We start from the raw sequence: 23429 nt of genomic DNA, 5'->3' as shown, positions 1-23429 counted from the left end.
TATATTTAGGATAGTTAGCCCTTCTTGTTGAATTGATCCCTTTACCATTATGTAATGGCCTTCTTTGTCTCTTTTGATCTTTGTTGGTTTAAAGTCTATTTTATCAGAGACTAGGATTGCAACCCCTGCCTTTTTTTATTTTCCATTTGCTTGGTAGATCTTCTTCCATCCCTTTATTTTGAGTCTATGTGTGTCTCTGCATGTGAGATGCGTTTCCTGAATACAGCACACTGATGGGTCTTGACTCCTTATCCAATTTGCCAGTCTGTGTCTTTTAATTAGAGTATTTAGCCCATTTACATTTAAAGTTAATATTGTTATGTGTGAATTTGATCCTGTCATTATGATGTTAGTTGGTTATTTTGCTCCTGAGTTGATGCAGTTTCTTCCTAGCCTCAATGGTCTTTACAATTTGGCATGTTTTTGCAGGTGCTTGTAGTGGTTGTTCCTTTCCATGTTTAGTGCTTCCTTCAGGAGCTCTTTTAGGGCAGGCCTGGTGGTGACAAAATCACTCAGCATTTGCTTGTCTGTAAAGCATTTTATTTCTCCTTCACTTATGAAGCTTAGTTTGGCTGGATATGAAATTCTGGGTTGAAAATTCTTTTCTTTAAGAATGTTGAATATCAGCCCCTACTCTCTTCTGGCTTGTAGAGTTTCTGCCGAGAGATCAGCTGTTAGTCTGATGAGCTTCCCTTTGTAGGTAACCCGACCTTTCTCTCTGCCTGCCCTTAACATTTTTTCCTTCATTTCAACTTTGGTGAATCTGGCTATTATGTGTCTTGGAGTTGCTCTTCTCGAGGAGTATCTTGTGGCATTCTCTGTATTTCCTGAATCTGAATGTTGGCCTGCCTTGCTAGATTGGGGAAGTTCTCCTGGATAATATCTTGCAGAGTGTTTTCCAACTTGGTTCCATTCTCCCCATCACTTTCAGGTACACCAATCAGACGTAGGTTTGGTCTTTTCACATAGTCCCATATTTCTTGGAGGCTCTGTTCATTTCTTTTTATTCTTTTTTCTCTAAACTTCCCTTCTCGCTTCCTTTCATTCATTTCGTCTTCCATCACTGATACCCTTTCTTCCAGTTGATCGCATCCGCTACTGAGGCTTCTGCAATCTTCACGTAGTTCTCGAAACTTGGCTTTCAGCTCCATCAGCTCCTTTAAGCCCTTCTCTTCATTGGTTATCTTAGTTATACATTCATCTATTTTTTTTCAAAGTTTTTAACTTCTTTGCTATTGTTTTGAATTTCCTCTCGTAGCTCAGAGTAGTTTGATCGTCTGAAGCCTTCTTCTCTCAACTTGTCAGTCATTCTCTGTCCAGCTTTGTTCCGTTGCTGCCGAGGAACTGCATTCCTTTGGAGGAGGAGAGGTGCTCTGCTTTTTAGAGTTTCCAGTTTTTCTGCTCTGTTTTTTCCCCATCTTTGTAGGTTTTTCTACTTTTGGTCTTTGATGATGGTGATGTACAGATGGGTTTTTGGTGTGGGTGTCCTTTCTGTTTGTTAGTTTTCCTTCTACCAGACAGGACCCTCAGCTGCAGGTCTGTTGGAGTTTGCTAGAGGTCCACTCCAGACCCTATTTGGCTGGGTGTCAGCAGTGGTAGCTGCAGAACAGTGGATTTTCATGAGACCACAATTTCAGCTGTCTGATCATTCCTCTGGAAGTTTTGTCTCAGAGGAGTACCTGGCCGAGTGAGGTGTCATTCTGTCCCTACTGGGGGGGTGCCTCCCAGTTAGGTTGCTCGGGGGTCAGGGACTCACTTTAGGAGGCAGTCTGCCCGTTCTCAAATCTCCAGCTGCGTGCTAGGAGAACCACCACTCTCTTCAAAGCTGTCAGACAGGGACATTTAAGTCTGCAGAGGTTCCTGCTGCCTTTTTGTCTGTGCCCTGCCCCCAGAGGTGGAGCCTACAGAGGAAGGCAGGCCTCCTTGAGCTGTGGTGGGCTCCACCCAGTTCGAGCTTCCTGGCTTTGTTTACCTAAGCAAGCCTGGGCAATGGTGGGTGCCCCTCCCCCAGCCTCACTGCCACCTTGCAGTTTGATCTCAGACTGCTGTGTTAGCAATCAGCGAGACTCCGTGGGCGTAGGACCCTCCAAGCCAGGTGCAGGACACAATCTCCTGGTGTGCCATTTTCCAAGCCCATTGGAAAAGCGCAGTATTAGGGTGGGAGTGACCTGATTTTCCAGGTGCCGTGTGTTACCCTTCTTTGACTAGGAAAGGGAACTCCCTGACTCCTTGCGCTTCCCGAGTGACGCAATGCCTCACGCTGCTTCGGCTCATGCACGGTACGCTACACCGACTGTCCTGCACCCACTGTTTGGCACTCCCTAGTGAGATGAATCTGTTACCTCAGATGGAAATGCAGAAATCACCCATCTTCTGCGTGGCTCATGCTGGGAGCTGTAGACCGGAGCTGTTCCTATTCAGCCATCTTGGCTCCACCAGTTATGCATTTTAGCTTCACCCTAAGTATAATTTATTTTAGGCTATCTATGTATGTACTTGTTAGCATAGATAGCTAAGGAACAAGCATTACTATTAGATTTCTAATCATTTGCTTGTTATCCTGTCACTGACATTACAGCTACTAGCACAAATACAAATTAAGTCATATGCATCAAATCCAAGACTTTAAGCCTTGTGTTTATACTGTGCTAGAAACTCTAAGCAATTTAAATATATTAATATATACAATATATCATATAAATATATAAATCCTCTTCACAACTTTAAGAGGAAAATGTTTTTCCCAACTTGTAGATGAAGACACTGAGGACATACAGGTAGAACAATTTCCTCTAAGTTATGCCAAAGGCAATACCAGGCACATATAGAAATGAAATTCGTATAAAATTCCAAGTCTGAGTTGTTTCCTTTTCTTAATTTGGTTGTTGTCACTCATGTTTGAAAATGTATCACTCTCAGAAACTTATTTAATGTCTTTCTCAGATGACTGCTAATAAATTACGTCAGCTCTTCATAAAAGAAATCTCTATATACAATGTTGTATTTTTTTTTAACACTAAAAGGCAAGCCAGGTTATGGTTTTAAGAAGTACCAATTTAATAATGAATACTTAGAAATATGGTACAGATACCATAGTAATATAAAATGCATACAATTTTAAATTATTTTCTTATAAACTCTCTACATGAATGGCTGACAGCTTCCAACAGATAAACTTTTGGACAAAGTTACAAGATATTTTCGGGCATTCATTTTAAATACCATCTAGTTATCCAATTAGGAGGTTTCTAAAAAAATAAATATGACAAATATATGGATTTCTGAAGTATAAATTGACATACAAATCTATATGTTTTCTTAATACTTTTCATTAAAGCATCTTTAAAGAAGCATTCTGTAACATGAAGTTGAGAGTTCAAATTAGATGTAATGAAAAGGCATGAGGTTTTATTAGAACTGTGTAATTCACATACCAAATTTTTACATAAAAGTAAACACAAAATTGAAAAGCAAAATACATTATTTTACTCTCCAAGTTACCAATTTCAGAAAACTACTCACTGGAAAAATTAATATTCTCAATTCTGAATGTTAATAAGAAAACATATAGGTGCAATTCCAGAAACTTAATTCTACCTTCTAAGAAGCAGTGAAGGAGTAAGGTAACACTGCCCCTTGGGGATTGTCAAAGCTTTTCTAGAACTGCTGGAGAGCTGATTCTCTTTTGAGACAGTAAGAATTAAAACTCTGTCCATTCACCAGCATACAAACCTGTGATAAGCTTTCTTTTCCAAACTTACATATGATCAGAACTCTGAACCATGGGTTAGTGAATTGACCTTAAATGTGCCCACCTCCTCCATCTCACTGAACAGGCAGCTCCAGAGGAAAAAAAAAATTCATTATCTTTTCTCACCTGAACAGTTTGAATGAAATATCTATTTTGAAGTTATAGAGAAGAAATAATAATCTTACACAAGAGCTAGTTTGATGGAACTTAAGCTCTTAAATTTCATGTAATAAACGCTAGTTATTAGAATAATATGTTCTTTAGTGGAATTTAAACCATCAAAACTTAACTAGGTACATTACTAGTTTTAAAAGTTAACATGGGAGAAATAAAAGGATTTCCCTGAACTAATTTAGAGCAGTGGTCTTCAACTCTGACTACAAATTAGAATCAAAGAGCTTTTGGAAAAACAAGCATGGCTCCATCTTCCAGAAATTTAGACTTAATTGTTATGAGGTGGATTCCATATTAAAAGTCCTCAGATGATTCTAACATGAAGTGAGGGTTGAAAACCACTGATTTAAAACAATTATTAAATTATTAATTACTTATGGTGGTCTTGATTTAAATAAATTATTTAAAATTCAAATACACGAGCACTTTTTATGTAATAGGCACAGTTATAAGGTAATTTTTTAATAAAAATCATTGGATAACATTGATACATTTTATCATTTGAATTATATAAATTTATTAAAATATTACTCAAACTTCTATTATAGTCTGCTGTCACATAAGATTTCCTTTTACTTTTCTGAACTACCCTCCACTTGATACTATGGCAAAAGAGATCACACTCAAACTTTTCCTTAAGATACATGGAGAGAGTGTAAGAATTTTAAGATTTCATTTTCAAGTCATAGTACATGAGGTATTCTCCATCTTTTATCTAAAGTCACAAGCCATAACCTAAGAACTGAAATTAGGCATTGTTTAGATGCTTAACAGAATCTCCTAGATCAAGACCAACTCCCACTGGTATCAGTGCTTGCTTTAACCTAAAAAAAAAAAAAAAAAAAAATCTATGGCAGATCCTTAGGGAACCTAGTAAGTGTGGGTCTTTTAACGCAAACCTTGTATCTTATGACCTATTTATAAAACAATTCTTAAAAAACATTACAGGATATGGTTTTTGAAACATATATAATTAGAAATTAGTTATCCCAAAAGAACTAAAAAATATATAGTTTTGAAATACTACATAATTAGAAATTACTATCCCAGGATGATAGCCAGAGCTTTCATATTTTAAATTAGAACCAACTTTTTAAGGTATTATAAAGCTCATTTAAAATGTATTTTAATTCAAGAAAAAAAATCAGGTTTAAATTAGTAAGTTTAACTTGTAACTACTTTTTAGCCTATTTTTCAGGTTCAAATTTGCCCAAACCAACTGAAAACTTTATTAATACTATAGTAGGCTAATTATCTTTTATATCCAGACATTAGGCCAAAAATGTTGCAATTCTGGTTAAACCATAATATATGCATAAGTAGGAAAATGCAATAGTAATTTGTTTTCCATACTTGATGATTAAAATAGGTTCAAATATTTTATGAAAGCTCAGTAGTCAAAATAAATATTTAATAAAAAGATATACCATCACAAAATATCAAGAAGTTAGTGTTTGAAAATAAACTGTCACATTGTTTTGCTTTCAGTCAAACAGAACTGAATTCAGTGGCTTAAGGTATCTAAGAATAATTAAATTGTGACTTTGGAAACAAAAAAATTAAAATCCAGGTTAAGACTACAGAGCTAACACAAAGATGAAAGAGAAGTTTACTATGTTATAACTCAAAAGTTTAGAGTTATTGGGACTTCTCAATGACTACGATCTAAGAAACATGAATAGTTTGGGGAGTAAAAGTAAAAAAAAAATAATGATTATGTGATTCATGTTGTGACACTCTTAATAAGTAAAATCAAACAAAAAATACAGTATATATGAGCACCATTAAAAAAGTGTGTATGTAGCTATACATGTCAAACTTTACCTGATTAAAAATTGCATTTAAAGTTAAAAACAAGTATACAATTATGAAAATACATTCTCAAGCTAACATGTCATGACTTATTTTAAAATGTTTCATCAAGCATTCCTTCTAAAACTCAGCCAGTATTCTTTTGTAGTGCAAGTCCCTTGATTAAACAGAATTACTTAAAAAAAAAGTTCAATAAGTGTTTTCAATTCATAGATTCTAAGAGGTGGAAGAAAAATGAAGTAGGCGAATAAATGGGAATTAACAGAATAAACCAGCACATGTTGGATTTGTCCGCAAGGGATTATCATTCAGGCCTCAAAATTATTTTTAATTGAGAGCAGTAAAGATCACACTGCCAGAAACACCTTCTTTCTATAATAAAAGTTGTAAATCTGTCACTTTCACTGTAGTATTTCTGCTATATTCACTCACACTCTGGAAAGAGTGATACAGAATATACATCCTGGGATAATACAGGTCTTTAATGAAAATCTTATTTTGATCCTACTTCAAGGCAGCTCATGACTGACCATTAGGAACCCTTGAACTTTTTTTCAAAGCTCCCAGTAAAAGCAATCACATGATACGGACTGATGTTCTTTGATACCATTGTCATGATAAATATTAATGCTATTCACCATTTAAAATACGTTCAATCTCTTCTAGTCTTTTTAAAGCAGCAACTCTTTTCTTCTCAATTTCTTTGATGTCTTTTGTTGTTTTGTGGGGGGTCTCTTCATCTCCATTTTTTCCTAATTGTTTGCTGGATTTAGACTGACTTTTATTATCACTTGTTTTTACTGTTTGTGTTTGTCTGGATTCACCTCTAATTTCTTTAACACTTTCAGTTGGAATTTTCTTTCCTTCCACACTTGAAAACTTACTGGTTGGGAATATTGGCTCTATAAAACTAGATGAGGAAATCTTATCCCTGACTATATTCAAATGGCGCTGAATATATTCTTCATGTGGTGCTAATGCCAATGTTTCAAGAAGGCATCTTTCAGCTTTTAATAAGTCTTTTTCTTCAAAATAAACAACACAAAGATTGTGTTTTCCTTGCACATTGCTTGGATCCATCTCCAAAATCCTTTCAAAACATTTTTTTGCTCCTAGTATATCTTTCTTTTGATTCATCAGAATGTCTCCTTTTAAAATGAGGCCCTTGATATGATCAGGGTAGTATCTGAGTAACTCTTCCAAAATTGGCAAAGCCTTTAATTCCTTTGCAGTCTGGGAATACAGGAGAGCCAGATTAAACAAAGCACTTCGGAAGTCGGCTTGTAACTTTATGGCTTTCTTCATCCAAATCTCTGCTTCATTGTCCTTTTTGTCATCCATGGCAAGCATTCCCAAATTGAAATAGCCATTAGCATCTAGTGGCTCTTCATTTATATAACTTAGAAGTCGTTTTCTAGCTTCAGGTCTGAGTTTAACCTCACCTAGAAAGTTTTTTTAAAGAAAAAATATATTGTTAGTAAAATAATTAAATGTGAGGAACAAGGCCATTTTCAAATACTTAGATTACAAAAAGACAGCTTCGAAACAACTAATTTCCATAGTTAAAAAAAGTAGAAAGCAAAAATGTCGACGTCTTCATAGGAAAAGCAAAATATTTGAAACAGTAAAAAGATAGCTTATTTCTTTTCCTTTAAAGCAGTAACAGTGCTTCAGAAACCAAAAGGAGAGAAATGTCTTTTATAATTTAGAATTCAATTGGAAATGGAAAATAGAGAATTCAGAAAAAGAAGCATGGGATTTGCCAACAAAGACATGTATTCAATCTTGATTCTGATAACATTATGACTTTATATACTGAACATGTTATTTAACTTCTCTGGGTTAACTGAGTTTTCCAATAATTATATGATGTATATTGAAAAAATGTTCAGCAAATAGTACCTATTACTGGGTAGAAAAAAGCTTCAGAATTACTATATCACATTTTAAAAAATGTTACTTCAAAGTTTTAGGAATGTTTTGAGGACAAAAACATACCATTAAATATAGGGCTATAAAATTAGGATTTAGGAAACATGTATCTTCTTTTTTTTGAGACAGGGTCTCACTATGTCACTCAGGCTGGAGGGCAGTGCTGTGTCCATAGGTCACTGTAACCTCAAACTCCTGGGCTCAAGCAATCCTCCCACCTTGGCTTCCCAAGTAGCTGGGACTACAGGCATGTGCCATCATTCCCTGCTGATTTTAAAATTTTTTGTGGAGACAGAGTTTTACTATGTTGCCGAGGCTATTCTCAAACTCTTGGTCTCTAGTGATCCTCCCACCTTGGCCTCCCAAAGTGTTGGGATTACAGGCATCAGCCACTGCCTGGCAGGACACAAATCTCCATTGAGATAATTTCTATTGCCAAAAAAAAAAAAAAAAAAAAAAAAAGTTCAAGTTCTACAATTACAAACCTTATAGTACAATCTTGTGTCGAATAATGAGCATCCTTCATGATTATCAAGGTAGAAAACCTTACCAAAATATTAGCTTTTCTCCAAATTTATACTTTTTTGGACACCAGGCATAAAGATTTCTCTCTATTCTTTTATTTGGCAGCACAATGGATAAAGAAAATTTGAAAATAAATCAGGAGGCTTCAGTTCTTATCTTGGGTTAGCAGCCATATGACTTTGGGGCAATCATAACATCTATTTGGTTTTCACTCTACTAAATAGAAGACTGGCAAATGCAAACTCAAAGGTCCTCTTTAGCTCTAAAATACTATGACTTTATGATTCTTTCATATTTTACAAAAGTTTTATGAAATGTATCTAAGAAATAACTAAACATGATAATAAAGAGATTTTTCTAATTTAAAAATTTGAAAGATTATAAATCATATACACTATCTTATGAGGCAGAACTGAAATTCCTATATAAAATATGGATGAAGGATCCAGATTTACTGTGGTTAATAATTTAGTTTTGCTAAATTATAGGAAATATAAAAAATTACAATAATATCTCAGAAAACGTAGTAAAACTGGATATAAAATGGTGCCAAAAGTATTTGCTCTTATGAATCAAAAGAAAATAAAATGCTATTTTTTTGAAAACATATGCTCTTGGCTCCTCACAGCCAATTATGTAAAAAATTTCACAAGTTCATATTATTTGGAGAGTTTACATATAAAATAAGTTACATTACGTTTATGTATATAAAATGACAAAATAGTTAATGTTGCTTAATAGACTGCCTATTAGTCTTAACACATGCCAGAAGAATTAAAAATCAGTATTATCATATGTTAGAATGCATGTTGCTTGAAAATAGTTTACTTCAAGTATTTTAAATATTCTTTCTATAAATCAGTTAAGCACAGTATTGCTATATAAACTGTCAATACATAAAAGTGTTTGCTATGGGTAATAAAGTTAAATTAAGGTCTTATTATATTATAAACTACAATTTGTATAAACAGAAATATTTTGAGAAAACATACCTGATTCTTGCATTACTATAGCAGAGTTGAATAATGCTAGTTTATGCTTTGGATTTAGTTCCAGAGCACGATTAAAGTTTCTTAGGGCTTCATTTGGTTCTTTAAGTTCAATATGTACAATTGCCAAGTTGTACCAAAGATCTGCATTATTTCTGTCCAGCTCTAGTGCTTTAAGATATGCTTCCTTTGCTTTAAGAGGTTTATTCATTTTTAAAAGCAATTCTCCTCTGTGGAAAAATCAAATACAAGCTTTACTTACAACATTACTATCTCAGTTTGTAGATACAATTTTTGCCAAGTTTTAAGCCTTTCCACATACAGCTTTTTTTCTTTTAACTCAGACTCTTAAAAAAGTCTCTTTCAAAAACAACTCTTTGAAACTGTCCTCAAATCTGAACTCCTTAGTTCAGTATATTTGGCTTGATATATTTTCAAATATTATTTAAGAAGAAAAAAGTTATGCCTGATTTCAGAGGGGAACCTATCAGGAGGAATCCAGGATGGAGGACAGAAAAAATATATTCTTTGACTTTATCTTAAAAGGAGACAGACTAAACTGCATCAGAAAAAGGACAGCTAGCCAGAGTGAGAGATTAATGAATTTGTCAGGTGACAAAATAACAGCATTAGAAGAAAAAAATGACATATAGTAGTGGTAAGAGAAATACCAATATTTGAATCTATAATACAAGGCTCACTATGCAAAAAACCAAAATATTCAAAATCTGTAACCCCTTCTTATATTAATTTAGTCCTCATCAATGTCTTCTTATAATATGACCATTCTTAGAAAAGAAAAAAAAGAAAAAAGCTGGGCATGGTGGCTCGTTCCTGTAATCCCAGCACTTTGGGAGGCTGAGGTGGGCGGATCACTTGAGGTCAGGAGTTCGAGACCAGCTGACCAACATGGCAAAACTCTGTCTCTACTAAAAAGACAGAAATTTGCCAGGCATGGTGGCATGCGCCTATAGTCCCAGCTACTAGGGAGGCTGAGGCACAAGAATTACTTGAACCCAGGAGGCAGAGGTAACAGTGAGCCGAGATCACACCACTGCACTCCGGCCTGGGTAACAAAGTGAGACTCTGTCACAAACAAACAAACAGAAAAAGGACTAAAAAAAAGCTAATCAGGTAGAGTGGGAGGGATTAGTCTGACCTGTAGATAACTTTGAGGAACACACTTAGAATTGAGGACCAGTTAAGAAACCACTGTATAAATCTTTCTAGTGTGGTTCTATTTTCTGTTAGAAAAATTTAAAAAGTAATTTTGCTTAAAGAATTATTTTTACATATGTAGAAATAATATATAAATAGTGATATGAGAGTTCTTATAATACTACTCTTTCCTATAGTGTCAGAACAGAAATAAAATAAGAGGAACAACAATTAATATTCTCATTAAAACCACTTCTAGAATGAATGTTTGTCCAAAACATTATTTTTTTAATGTAGAGATTGTTGAATAGTTCTTTATGGATTAATACATGACAGGTGTTATTTATAGATACAACCCTGCTAAACTCAATGGGCATGGCGGAACAAAGACAACCCCAACTTACAAACAGATTTTATCTCAAAAACTTAAATTCAGAATGTACTTTCCCCAAAGAAAAAATGTTACAAATTACTATTAGTTTTCTGGACCAGGCTACAAAATAAAGTTTAAAAACAAATTTTTCCTCAAAAATAATACAAATGATAACACATACATGAGAAAATAAATGAAGTTTTAACATGTGGTGCCAGAAAACTTTTTTTTTGCTGAGAACCAAGATGTTTTCTTTGTGTCAAAGGCATCAATAACCTATCAACTCTAAAAACCAAGAAAGTTCCTGAGAGTTTGATATTAGAAGTAACTATTATAAAATGTAAGTTTCAAGTTTTAATTTAAATAGGAAAAGAACAATTTTGGTAATGGGAAGAAAATGAAACTAAGATAGAGCTGCTTCTACCCTTTCCTTAATACAAAACCTAAGCTGGCTCTTACAAGTTAGGGATTCCCCTTGCTAATTTCAAATCAATAAAATCTGACTGTCAGTCTAAAAAGTTATGCTTTTCTATGCAGTTGGTTGCTAAGTAAGATTATTAAAAATATAATTTTTTTTCAAAAAAAGCCAATTCATTCAAAATGTACATGGAGATGCAGTTTCAATATTCCATAATGATAGCTTAAAGTTGAACCGGGATACCTGCTAATGTAAGCCTGCTTGAAATCGGGCCTCATGCTTATTGCTTGACGGTACAGCTGATCTGCTTCTTCCAGTCGGGACTCGTTTGCTCGGATCAGGTTAGCCAGATTGATATAAACATTTAGGTGGTTAGGGGCAATTCTGGCTGCATATTTTTTACCAGGAATAATCTGTTTAGAAGAAAAGGCATTTTCATGATTTGATATTTCAGTATCAAAAATCAAAAGTACATATTCCTATTGGCTAATTCAAAATAACTCAGAACATAGTGTAAAAAATACACTGGACTGAGAGATCAGGGTTCTACTGCTGTTTTGATCAAACCTAAGAGACCTTGACTTCTAAAAGTTCTGATTTGTTTGACTTCAGAAAAAGACAGATACAAATAAAAAGCTAACAATAATCCACTAAGGTGGCATGAATGAAACAACATATCCTTAATGCCACAAAGTATTATTTTATTTACATTTTTGAGGATACTGTAAAATATTTTTATTCACATTTTTGTGTTTTCTTTTACATTTTTATTATTTATTTTTAATAAAGTGGTAAAATTAGTGGCATAGTCTTATGCCCTCAGAAAAAATAGCTTAAGCTGGGCTGAAGTTTTCTCAATTGTAATAATATTTATAGTAATATTAATATTGATAGGGTAGTTAATTTTTTTTTACAGTTGAACTGTATGACATTTTAAGGGTTTATTTATTTATTTATTTATTTATTTATTTATTTTGAGACGGAGTCTCGCTCTGTCGCCCAGGCTGGAGTGCAGTGGCGCAATCTCGGCTCACTGCAAGCACCGCCTCCCGGGTTTACGCCATTCTCCTGCCTCCACCTCCCGAGTAGCTGGGACGACAGGCGCCCGCCACCACGCCCGGCTAATTTTTTTGTATTTTTAGTAGAGACGGGGTTTCACCGTGGTCTTGATCTCCTGATCTCGTGATCTGCCCGCCTCGGCCTACCAAAGTGCTGGACTTACAAGCGTGAGCCAACGCGCCCGGCCTTAAGGGTTATTTTAATCCTTAACTCTTAACAGTTAAATTGTATTTGTTATTAGTTTTATCATATCTAATTTATTGTGTTCACTGGAAGTCTGGATCCATATATACTATGTATTATAAAAACCTTAACTTAATAATCAGAGTGTTTAATTTCCAAACGTCACCAGACAAGTGAGTCCTTAGTATTCTGGAATAAATTAACTACCCTATTGTCACAACCCAGAAATATTTTGCTGATAACACAAAAACTGACATAGGGTCAGATCTTCCAATTTTGATACTACCTTATATTTAATGAATCTTATAACAACTGATGGACACAATATAGCAAGAGATGTATCTACTAATTTTATCACTTGTATTTATTTTTTGATAGGAATAATGTTGAATTGTATGCTTAATATACATAAATAAAATTATATTTATTTAGTCATATAACTCGCTGATAACTCATAATCAAGAATATCTAAAATTCATACTTTATGAATTTAGTTTTTACAAATGGACTATAAAAACAATTTTTAAAATTAAGTGAGCTATGGCTGGGCGCGGTGGCTCATGCCTGTAATCCCAGCACTTTGGGAGACTGAGGTGGGCAGATCACAAGGTCTGGAGTTCGAGACCAGCCTGGCCAATATGATGAAACCCCGTCTCTACTAAAAATACAAAAATTAGCTGGGTGTGGTGGCATGCACCTGTAGTCCCAGCTATTCGGGAGGCTGACGCAGAAGAATCACTTAAACCTGGGAGGCGGAGGTTGCAGTGAGCTGAGATCGTGCCACTGCACTCCAGCCTGGGTGATACAGCAAGACTCCGTCTCAAAAAAAAAATTAAGTGAGCTAGAAAAATGTAATTCTTTATAAAACTTACTTTTATATCAATTAACTAAAGAAAAGATAAAGATTTTCCTTCTAGATAATTCTACTCAATATGGACATCTAATAGATATGACACAATAGATAAATTATGGCAACTTACTTGAGGCATCAGTGATTTAGCCATCATGTAAGATTCTTCAGCTTCTTTGGTTCTATTTAAATTTTTATAAGTTCTTCCTACATTCATATGGGCACCAATATCATCTAAAATTTTAAAACAATCATTTGTTGGCAAGTATACAACTGATATATTCAATATACTCGATGAAATGATTAAATGTATTCGGTATATAAACAAGTATTTAATGTAACAAATGAGAAGACATATTTCCAGAAACAAACACACTAGGCAAAAATGCAAAAGCAGGCAACGGGTCCTGCTTCTTCCTTAAAGTTCTTGTAATTTAACTTGTTATAACTTAAAACCAATGGTATACACAAAATTACTTAAAGCATGTAAAGACAGAAAATACATACATGGCATGAAAAAACTATTTGGATGGATTTTTGAAGAATTGAGACATAAGAGAGATAAAGGTAATGAAGAAATTTTTATTACCTTCCCTTCATTGTATTTTTACTACACTAAAGCTTGCTTCCATTTACTTAATCTCATAGCTTAGGAATTCACTTATGCAGCCAAAAAACACATGAAAAAATGCTCATCATCACTGGCCATCAGAGAAATGCAAATCAAAACCACAGTGAGATACCATCTCACACCAGTTAGAATGGCAATCATTAAAAAGTCAGGAAACAACAGGTCCTGGAGAGGATGTGGAGAAATAAGAACACTTTTACACTGTTGGTGGGACTGTAAACTAGTTCAACCATTGTGGAAGTCAGTGTGGCGATTCCTCAGGGATCTTGAACTAGAAATACCATTTGACCCAGCCATCCCATTACTGGGTATATACCCAAAGGACTATAAATCATGCTGCTATAAAGACACATGCACACGTATGTTTATTGCAGCACTATTCACAATAGCAAAGAGTTGGAACCAACCCAAATGTCCAACAACGATAGACTGGATTAAGAAAATGTGGCACATATATGCCATGGAATACTATGCAGCCATAAAAAATGATGAGTTCATGTCCTTTGTAGGGACATGGATGAAACTGGAAAACCATTCTCAGTAAACTATCACAAGGACAAAAAACCAGACACTGCATGTTTTCACTCATAGGTGGGAACTGAACAATGAGAACTCATGGACACAGGAAGGGGAACATCACACTCCGGGGACTGTTGTTGGGTGGGGGGAGGGGGAGGGACAGCATTAGGAGATATACCTAATGCTAAATGACGAGTTAATGGGTGCAGCAAAACAACATGGCACATGGATACATATGTAACAAACCTGCACATTGTGCACATGTACCCTAAAACCTAAAGAATAACAATAAAAAAATAAAAATAAAATAAGGAATTCACTCAAAAGGTATAGCTCAACTCTACAAGAAAATGAATCATCAGGATTTTTAGAATTATTTCAAGTGTTATAACAAATACGCATCATGGTGGAACAGGGGCAAAGAGACTGAAAAAAAACTTTGCCATTCGATTTTTTAAAATTTTTGTGACTGGCTGGAATGATAGTATAATGGAACATAATGATTTAAAAGGTTGTGTTAATTTTAGGATGTCAGGAACTTATGTCTCATTTTCTGATGTGGAAAGTAAAAATCCCAGCAAATTTATTCAGGGATAGGAAAAAAAATGCAGTTGAAATAGGAAAGAGATGAGGATTCATTGTACAGTAGCTTTTTAAAAAGATATACTTGCCAGTAAATATTTCAAAGGTTTGGAATAATGATAGAAGGAAGGTAGAAGATCTTAAATCAGACAGTTTTTACTCAACATGAACAGACATGAAAAGGTTTATTATGACTACTACTTGCCTTGTGATACCAATTATTTTGCAATTGTGCAATAATTCTTTGTCTGCAACTCCTAGGACACATAGGGGCCAAGCATATATATCTTGGGCATTCCCTGAGTAACAGTCCTAACAACTTGCTATATACTGTTTTAGGCTGGCAATTGTATGCACTGCACAAAAACTGGCAGATGCAGTCCAGGTTTGATTATAGATAAGTTTAGGAGTAAGGAAGTTGATTTTTTTCTTTTTAGATGTATTGCTGAGTCTCATGGAGCCAGGAGGGGTCAAGCAAAAAAACGTTTAAGCTAGCCATTCTTAATTCTGGCTGCAAATCAGAATACCTGTGTAGTTTAAAAAAAAATCAGATACTTCAGCCCCACCTAGGTCCATCAAAACATAATGTTCAGAAATGAAATATGCAAAAATATGTTCATAAAAAGTGTTAAAGGCAATTCTGATGTAGAATCAGGGCTGAAAATCATTGTATTACCAATTGCATATAAAAATATACAGTATAGTGATTAGATCAGGGTATTTGCTTGCATTACATGTATCAAAACATCACTATATATCCCATGAATATGTACTATTATTGTCAATTAAAAATATGGAGTAGTCTTTGCTTTTATATCACTTTTTTTTTTTTTAACAGATAAATCCATACCATGTTTATAGAGTTCAGAATGTTATTTAGGAAAAGCTAAGGTACATAGAACCTGAAAAAATTATACACTAAGAATTTAAGAATAAACTGAAAATTTGTTAAAAGTGTAATTATGCCAGCTGAGTATTTAAAATGTTATTGAAATTATCCCCAACCAATGTTACAAAGAAAGAGATTATATACTTAGATTAAAAATGAGGTGAATTACTATCTATTGAAATCATGTTCTTAGAATTATGGCCAGGAGATATTGTCATTAATGTAGACTTCAGACACTAGAGTATAGCAGCCCTATGTTTTCAAAGAGCAGAGATGCAATTAGATATCGTTTAGCATCAAAAAGGCCACTCAATACAGCTAATAAAATGAAAGACATAATTTCTAAGCAATTCTTTATAATTTACAAAGTTTTAAGATTCTAGAGGGGAAAACAGTATCACTTTTAAGATAAATTTAAGTATTAAAAAAAGGTAAGAGAAGAAAGCAAGATGTAAAAAATCAATGACATTTAAATGACTAAAGAGCTAAAGGAACTTCAAAGAACAAGCCCACTCTTAGGAGAACCTATCCAAAACAGCAGCATGAGTTAACAATCTAGCTTTTAATTCAATTGTAAATGAGGACCTCACAAATCTCAAATGTAGTCTCAGTTTGTCAATACTAGGTTTCTATAATCAGTTAATTTTTCCAGAATCCTAGTTGAGTATATTTCATTTCTTATCTCTCCTCACATCTCTAATATCATATTTTCACTAGGAAAACAAAGGAACTTTGTTTAGAAGGGAACTTACCTCACTGCTAAAGGTTATCAACTTACCTGCATGAATGTTTGCATGTGTTTTTAATAGTAACAAACACCTGTGTACACAGGTTTACACTCACCATTTGTTTGAAATGACAGTAGTTATTAGACACTCGTTCACATGTGATCTCAGTCATCCTGCCTAGGGATGCAAATGTGATGTGGCTGGGAAGTTTTCAGGGAACTGTGTATGACTAATACACAGCTGCCCAACAGTGAAATATTAGCTGCCCAACAGTGAAGTATTCTCACATTGATGGCTTAGGCAACTATGTAGAGTTTCAGTATTTCCTGTCCACAAAACTATCAATTTATTTAAAAAGATAAATTTATAAATATCTGGAATCTCCTAGGAACTCTCTATCATTCATAAATATAGATGTAAAAATTACTAATCGCATTTTAACAAATAAAATATAATAAAGATAATGTGACAATCAAATTGTGTATTACTGAAGGCAAGGTTGTTTTAACATTATGAAATCAAATGATGATATCCACTATATCAAGACAAAAAAATAAAAACCTTATCATCTCAAATGGTGCACAAAAGCATTTGACAGAATCCAAAATTTATCTGTGTTAAAAATTCTCAGCAAATGAAGAATTAAGAAGGACAGGAGAGCTCTCCTATACTGCTGGTGGGAAATACATTTTTTGGAAAATAATTTAGCAGCCTTTAAAAAGTTAAACATACAGAAATCATATGACCATGCCATTTTTCTCTCAGGTTTTTACCTAAGAGAAATGAAAACATATAACCATAAAGACTGGTATATGAATGTTCGTAACAGCCATGTTTGTAACAGCTCCAAACTGCGAACAATCCAAACATCCATCAACAGGTAAATGGATAAACAAACTGTGGTATATCTACGTGAAGGAATACTACTCAGCCATACCAAGGTATGGGTTTTTTGATTCATACAACAACATGAATGAGTATCAAAATAACTGTGCAGAGTAAAAAAGCCAGGAAAAAAAAAAGAGAGTCCGTAGAGTATAATTCCATTCATATACAATTTTAGAAAAAGCACATTATCTGTAGTGATAGAAAGCTTTTGCTTAGAGAAGGCTGGGCTGAAAAGGGGTAAGAGGGAGGTATTAGAAAAGGATCCAAGGAATTTGAGGGGTTGATGGATATTTTCAGTATCTTAATTGTAATTATGGTCTCACAGATAATACACATATGCCGAAACTTATAAAATTATATATTTTAAACATGTATAGTCTATTGGATGTCACATGTACTTCAGATTGCTATTAAAAAATTACAACTAAATCATTTCTTTGGGTTACTGCAAAAGCCTTCTAAATGATCTTCCTGCTTTTCTTTACTGTTTTCTGTATAGCCAGTGATACTCAAAATTACACCAGAGTATATGTGCAAAGGTTGCTCTCTCAGTTTATTATCATCTCGAAGAGACTTTCTCTGAAAATTTCTAATCTCTATGCCCTTTTTATAGCTTTTATCATTTTCATATAGATGAATACACATGTGCGTGCATATGTGTGTGTGTATATATATATTTTGGGTGTGTGTGTGTGTATATATATATTTACATGTGGTGTGTATTTGTTTACTTATATTTGTGCCTTTATTTAGAATGGAAACTCCGCGAAGGGAGGAAATTTGTTTTATTTCTTCTGGATTCCCCAGCACTTAAAACAGTGTCTGACACATGGTAAATTCTCAAATACGTGCCCGATGAACAAATATACCTACAGAGCCATTTGCTATCCATTCTCTTTCAGCCTTCTTCCCTGCATTATACATCTCTTTTTTGCTACCTCCTGTAGGAGTTTGGTCAGGGTGGTGGGAAAAGTTGTAAGAAAAAGTTATAGGGAAAGATGCAAACCTTCTTGGAAGGCCAAGAGGTTTTACAAAAGCTTCCGAAGGGAATTATGGCTGAAGGCAGCCAGATTCTTTCATCAGGAGCCTGAGAGCAAAGAGTAGATAACAAGGGAATGTAAAGGAATTTATCTAGATAAATTTGTTTACTCCTGTCTCTAGAAATCAACCTTTGATTATTCATGCAAAGGACTGCTCTCTACTGGGGGGTCGACAATGTTCATTACCCACAAATTGTGTTTGCTCCAAGCCTTTATCATTAAATCTGTACTAAATAAATGCAAGCGGGGCTGGCTTAGGGGGGCTGCACTCTCTTGGTGGCTGCTGCACTCTCTTGTTGGCAGTGCTGAGCCATGCGGTCGGTCCCCTAGCCACACTGTCACGCAAAATACCTGTGTCAGCGTACTTCTTTCCTCCGTCACTCGGCCAGAGTCTGTGGGACAGACTCGGCAGGTGGTGCCCTGTGTGAGGAAGGCTGCAATGGATTGCGATGGAACCCTCAAAAACGAAAGTGAAGAGACTGTGCAGTAAGTCATTGGTGCCTGCTTGGGATTTCCAAGTTCGAGGGAATTGTTCAGGCTAGGGTTTCATCATGGGACAGCAGTTGTCAGCTCAACAGAAACAGTATATAAAAGTACTGAAACAGCTGCTTAAAGCTAGTGGAGCCCCAGTTTCGCAGGCTCAATTAAGGGACATAATGCAAACTGCTGTTACCCATAACCCATGGTTCCCAGAAGAAGGTATGCCAGACATAGGGCTCTGAGAACAAGTGTGGAGAAATCTTAACATCATGCCCAAGGATATCGGATCCCAGTAGCATCTCTAATGTTATGGGCCTTAGTTAGGGCTGCTTTGGTCCCGCACTACACAGAAGAGCCTAAAAAGGGAAGGGAGGAGAAACCGTCACCTACCTTACCGTCTCCTCCTTCTCCCTCAGCCCCGCCAGTAAAGGGCAAAAATACCAAAGAGGAAATGGAGGTTTTACCTGAGCCCCCCCTCCTCCAATAAATTGGAAGGAAGACAAGGGATACACTACAGCTATGGGACCCTGTCTTAGGTAGTGGCGTTAGAAGGGGAGCTCTTAGCCTGCCTGGCAATGCAAGATCAACAAGGCAATGTGATATGAACCCATTACTTTCAGCACTTATAAAGAGATAAGGAAAAGCATTAAAGAAAACTGAACTGCTAGCCCATTTATGAGAGGGTTAACTGAGGTCATTCTGCAGACCTCTTTCTAATAATGGCCACTGTTATTCCTCTCCTATCCCTGACATGGCTCTCTCAAAATCCTATTTAGGTAGAACAGTAGCCTTTAAAGGGAGAAAAATTACAAAGAGCCCATGAATTAGTTGGCCCATGAATTAGCTGAGGAGCAATTAAAAGCCAGCCATACAGAACCGTCAAACAGCCCTTGGAATTCGCCCATTTTCATCATTCCCCAAAAGTCTGGCAAATGGAGACTTCTGCATGACTTACAGGCTATCAGTGCTAATTTGTAACCTATGGGGCCCCTTCAACAGGATCTCCCTTCCCCCGTGGCGATTCCTCAAGATTGGCCTATAGTCATTATGGACTTAAAGGACTGTTTTTATACTATTCCCCTTGCAGAACAGGACAGAGAAAAATTTGTGTTTACAATACCAGCTATCAATAATGAAAGGCCAGCTCACTGATTTCATTGGAAAGTGCTTCCTCAAGGGATGCTGAACAGTCCTACCATGTGTCAGTATCATGTAAATCAGGCTTTGCTCCCAAGTAGAAAAGAATTTCCTAAATGCAAGATTATTCATTTTATAGATGATATTTTACTAGCATCCCCAACAGAGCCAGTACTTTTAAGTTTATATGCCTCTGTCGTAAAGAATACACAGCTAAGAGGTTTAATCATAGCACCTGAAAAAGTACAATTGTCTTCTCCTTGAAAATATCTTGGATACATACTAACTTCTTGGTCAGTTAGGCCTCAAAAGGTTAAATTAAATACTAGCAACTTGCATATCTTAAATGATTATCAAAAATTACTGGGCGATATTAATTGGCTTTGCCCCATCTTGGGCATAACTACTGATAAGTTACATAACCTGTTTTCTATCCTAAAGGGTAGACTCTCTCAGGTATTTAACTCCTGCAGCAAAAATGGAAATTAAGGAAATAGAACAAGCTGCTTCTCAGAGGCAACTAGATTGCACAGACCTGTGATATTCAGTTCAATTGTGTGTTTTCCCTACTAAACATTCCCCAACAGGATTAATTAAGACAGACAGCCCCAGGGCTATGCTTCCTAGGATGGGTTTTTTGCTCACGTACTGGGACTAAAACACTATCTCCCTATATCCAGCTAGTTAGTAAAGTCATCTATACAGGCTGCAGATGATGCAATCAGTTTCTAGATTATGACCCTGATGTCATAAGAATTCCTTTCAGTAAAAAGCAAGGAAGCAATATTGCCCCTATCTCTAGATCTTCAGATAGCACTCTCTGCTTATGCAGGCCATGCAGAGCATGCCCTTCCTGCTGACAAACTACTTCAGTTCTTATCTCGTACTCCTGTAGTTGTCTACACAAGTAGTTCACTCCCCCATACCCAATGCTTTAATGCTTTTCACTGATGGCTCTGGTAAAAATGGAAAGGTGGCTATTTGGTGGAAACCGTGTAATTCCCTCACTCGTTCTGGATTTACCAGCACTCAGAGAGCTGAGATTGGAGCCTTAATATTGGCCCTGGAGACCTTTTCTGTTCAGCCTATCAATATTGTTAATGACTCTGCTTACTCTGTTTATTTATTACAGAACCTTAAGACAGCCCTCATTAAGTCCACTCTCCAGCCCACCTTTGTACACTTTTTCTTCGACTTCAGCAATTGCTGGATCAACGTACACATCCTATTTTTAACACACATACTCGAGCCCACAGCTCACTGCCTGGCCCACTGGCTTATGGCAATGAACAAGCAGACCTGCAAGTTATGACATCACTGCTTGACCAAACCACCCAATTGCATCAATTTTTCCACCAAAACTGAAGAAACTTAACTAAACAATTTCAACCTACCCAAAGACTAGCTAAACAAATTATTTTACAATGCCCACATTGCCAACTCACAGGCGTGTCCCCTCCTTCAACAGGTGTTAACCCTAGAGGACTAGAACCTCATCGGTTATGGCAAACAAATGTTATTCACGTCCTTGAATTTGGAAAACTTAGATATACATGTATCCATTGATACCAATTCTCACCTAATTAGCACACATGCTCTTCCTGAAGTCTTCCCAATATGTTATTAAACATTTTCTCTTAACTTTTGTGTTTATGGGGTGGCCCACAAAAATTAAAACTGATAATGGTCTGGCTTATGCCAGCTCACAATGTCAACAATTTTGTCACACGTGGAATATCCAACATTCCACAGGTATCCCTTATAACCCTCAAGGACAGGCCATAGTAGAACGTGTCCACTCTATCCTTAAAAATATGCTCAAGAAACAAAAAATGGGGAATATGAGTAAGGATCCTGCAACACTATTGGCACAAGCCTTATTTACCCTTAATTTTTAAAATGTAGATGATAAATTTCAATCAGCCACAGAAAAGCATTTCACTAAAGTCCTTCAAAACATAAAACCTGTGGTTTTATGGAAAGATGTAAATAGTAATGTATGGTGTGGTCCAAATGATTTGTTAACATGGGGAAGAGAATATGCTTGTGTTCACACCAACTCAGGTCCTCTATGGATTCCAGCATGATGCATCAAACCATACTATGGTGTTGCTAGGACCCAACCTGGTACCCGAAATGAAGGAAACGACCCTGCAGGACCTGCAGCCCCAGAAGATGCGGTTTTCTTGAATGACACAAGCCCCAGACATTACCTGTGGGATGCTGAAGAAGACAACTCAGGAGGCTGAGGGAATCCTGCTCTGGACACAAACACCATTCACTCCAGATAATTTGTTCCTTACTATGCTTTCTGTTGTACATTACAACTCTTGTAGGACATTGGTTTTTCTTATTCCCTCACTTTGCCTGCTATCTGTACCTGCTACTCTCTATTAGGCCCATCTTCTAAATCCGCCTTTCTTTCACCCTGCTACCTGGGCAGACACCCCCTTCCCGGTCTTTCATAATGTAACTGCTTGGCTAGCAGGGATTAACATACCCCCAGTGGGGTTCCTTAGTAACGACACACACTGGACTGAGGGGCCAAGTAACACTACATGTCACTCCTTAATTGGAAAAGAATATTACTGATTATATTCATGTTTGTCTTAAGGTTATTTACTAATTCTAGGATGCAAAGCCGGAATACGAGTTTTAACTGCTGTGCCTGACAAACCTGTTGCTGCACACATCTGTACTCTTCAATCAACAAAACCTGATGCAAAAAACAGAAAAGGGTGAGATGTAGGAGTTTGGTCAGGGTGGTGGGAAAAGTTGTAAGAAAAAGTTATAGGGAAAGATGCAAACCTTTTTGGAAGGCCAGGAGGTTTTGCAAAAGCTTCAGAAGAGAATTATGGCTGAAGGCAGCTAGATTCTCTTATCCAGAGCCTGAGAGCAAAGGGTAGATAACAAGGGAATGTAAAGGAACTTAACTAGATAAATTTGTTTACTCCTGTCTCCAGAAACCAACCTTTGATCATTCGCACACAGGACTGCTCTCTACTCCGAGGGTTGACAATGTTTATTAACCACAAATTGTGTTTGCTCTAAGCCTTTATCATTAAATCTGTATTAAATAAATGCGACCAGGCTCTGCTTATGGAGGCTACACTCTCTTGGTGGCTGCTGCCCTCTCTCATTGGCGGTGCTAAGCCGTGTGGTCTCCTAGCTGCACTGTCAGGCAAAATACCTGTGTCAGCATACCTCTTTCATCCGTCACTCAGCCAGAGTCTGCAGGACAGACTCAGCAACCTCCTTTCCCGGCTCCAGTGAAAATAATGCCATTAATACTTACCAGCTCATATTTATTG

General features: G+C 36.1%; 1 protein-coding gene across 2 annotated transcripts in view; it reads right to left on the bottom strand.

Annotated features, from left to right (window-relative positions):
- Positions 1-3033: 3033 nt before the first annotated feature.
- TMTC3 (transmembrane O-mannosyltransferase targeting cadherins 3) overlaps positions 3034-23429 on the bottom strand; it is a 57604-nt gene continuing 37208 nt past the window's right edge. For both annotated transcript variants that reach the window (XM_032170869.2, XM_058425124.1), the window contains exons 11-14: positions 13355-13458; positions 11376-11545; positions 9187-9413; positions 3034-7179 (exon numbers count right to left, since the gene is read on the bottom strand). In XM_032170869.2, the coding sequence (XP_032026760.1) occupies positions 6368-7179; positions 9187-9413; positions 11376-11545; positions 13355-13458 (1313 nt within the window). In that variant the 3' untranslated portion in view covers positions 3034-6367. The remainder of the gene's footprint in view (positions 7180-9186; positions 9414-11375; positions 11546-13354; positions 13459-23429) is intronic.

This window comes from Hylobates moloch, unplaced genomic scaffold (assembly GCF_009828535.3).
Source record: "Hylobates moloch isolate HMO894 unplaced genomic scaffold, HMol_V3 SCAFFOLD_12, whole genome shotgun sequence".
Lineage (NCBI taxonomy): Eukaryota > Metazoa > Chordata > Mammalia > Primates > Hylobatidae > Hylobates > Hylobates moloch.
This window is presented reverse-complemented; position numbering and strand designations above follow the sequence as displayed.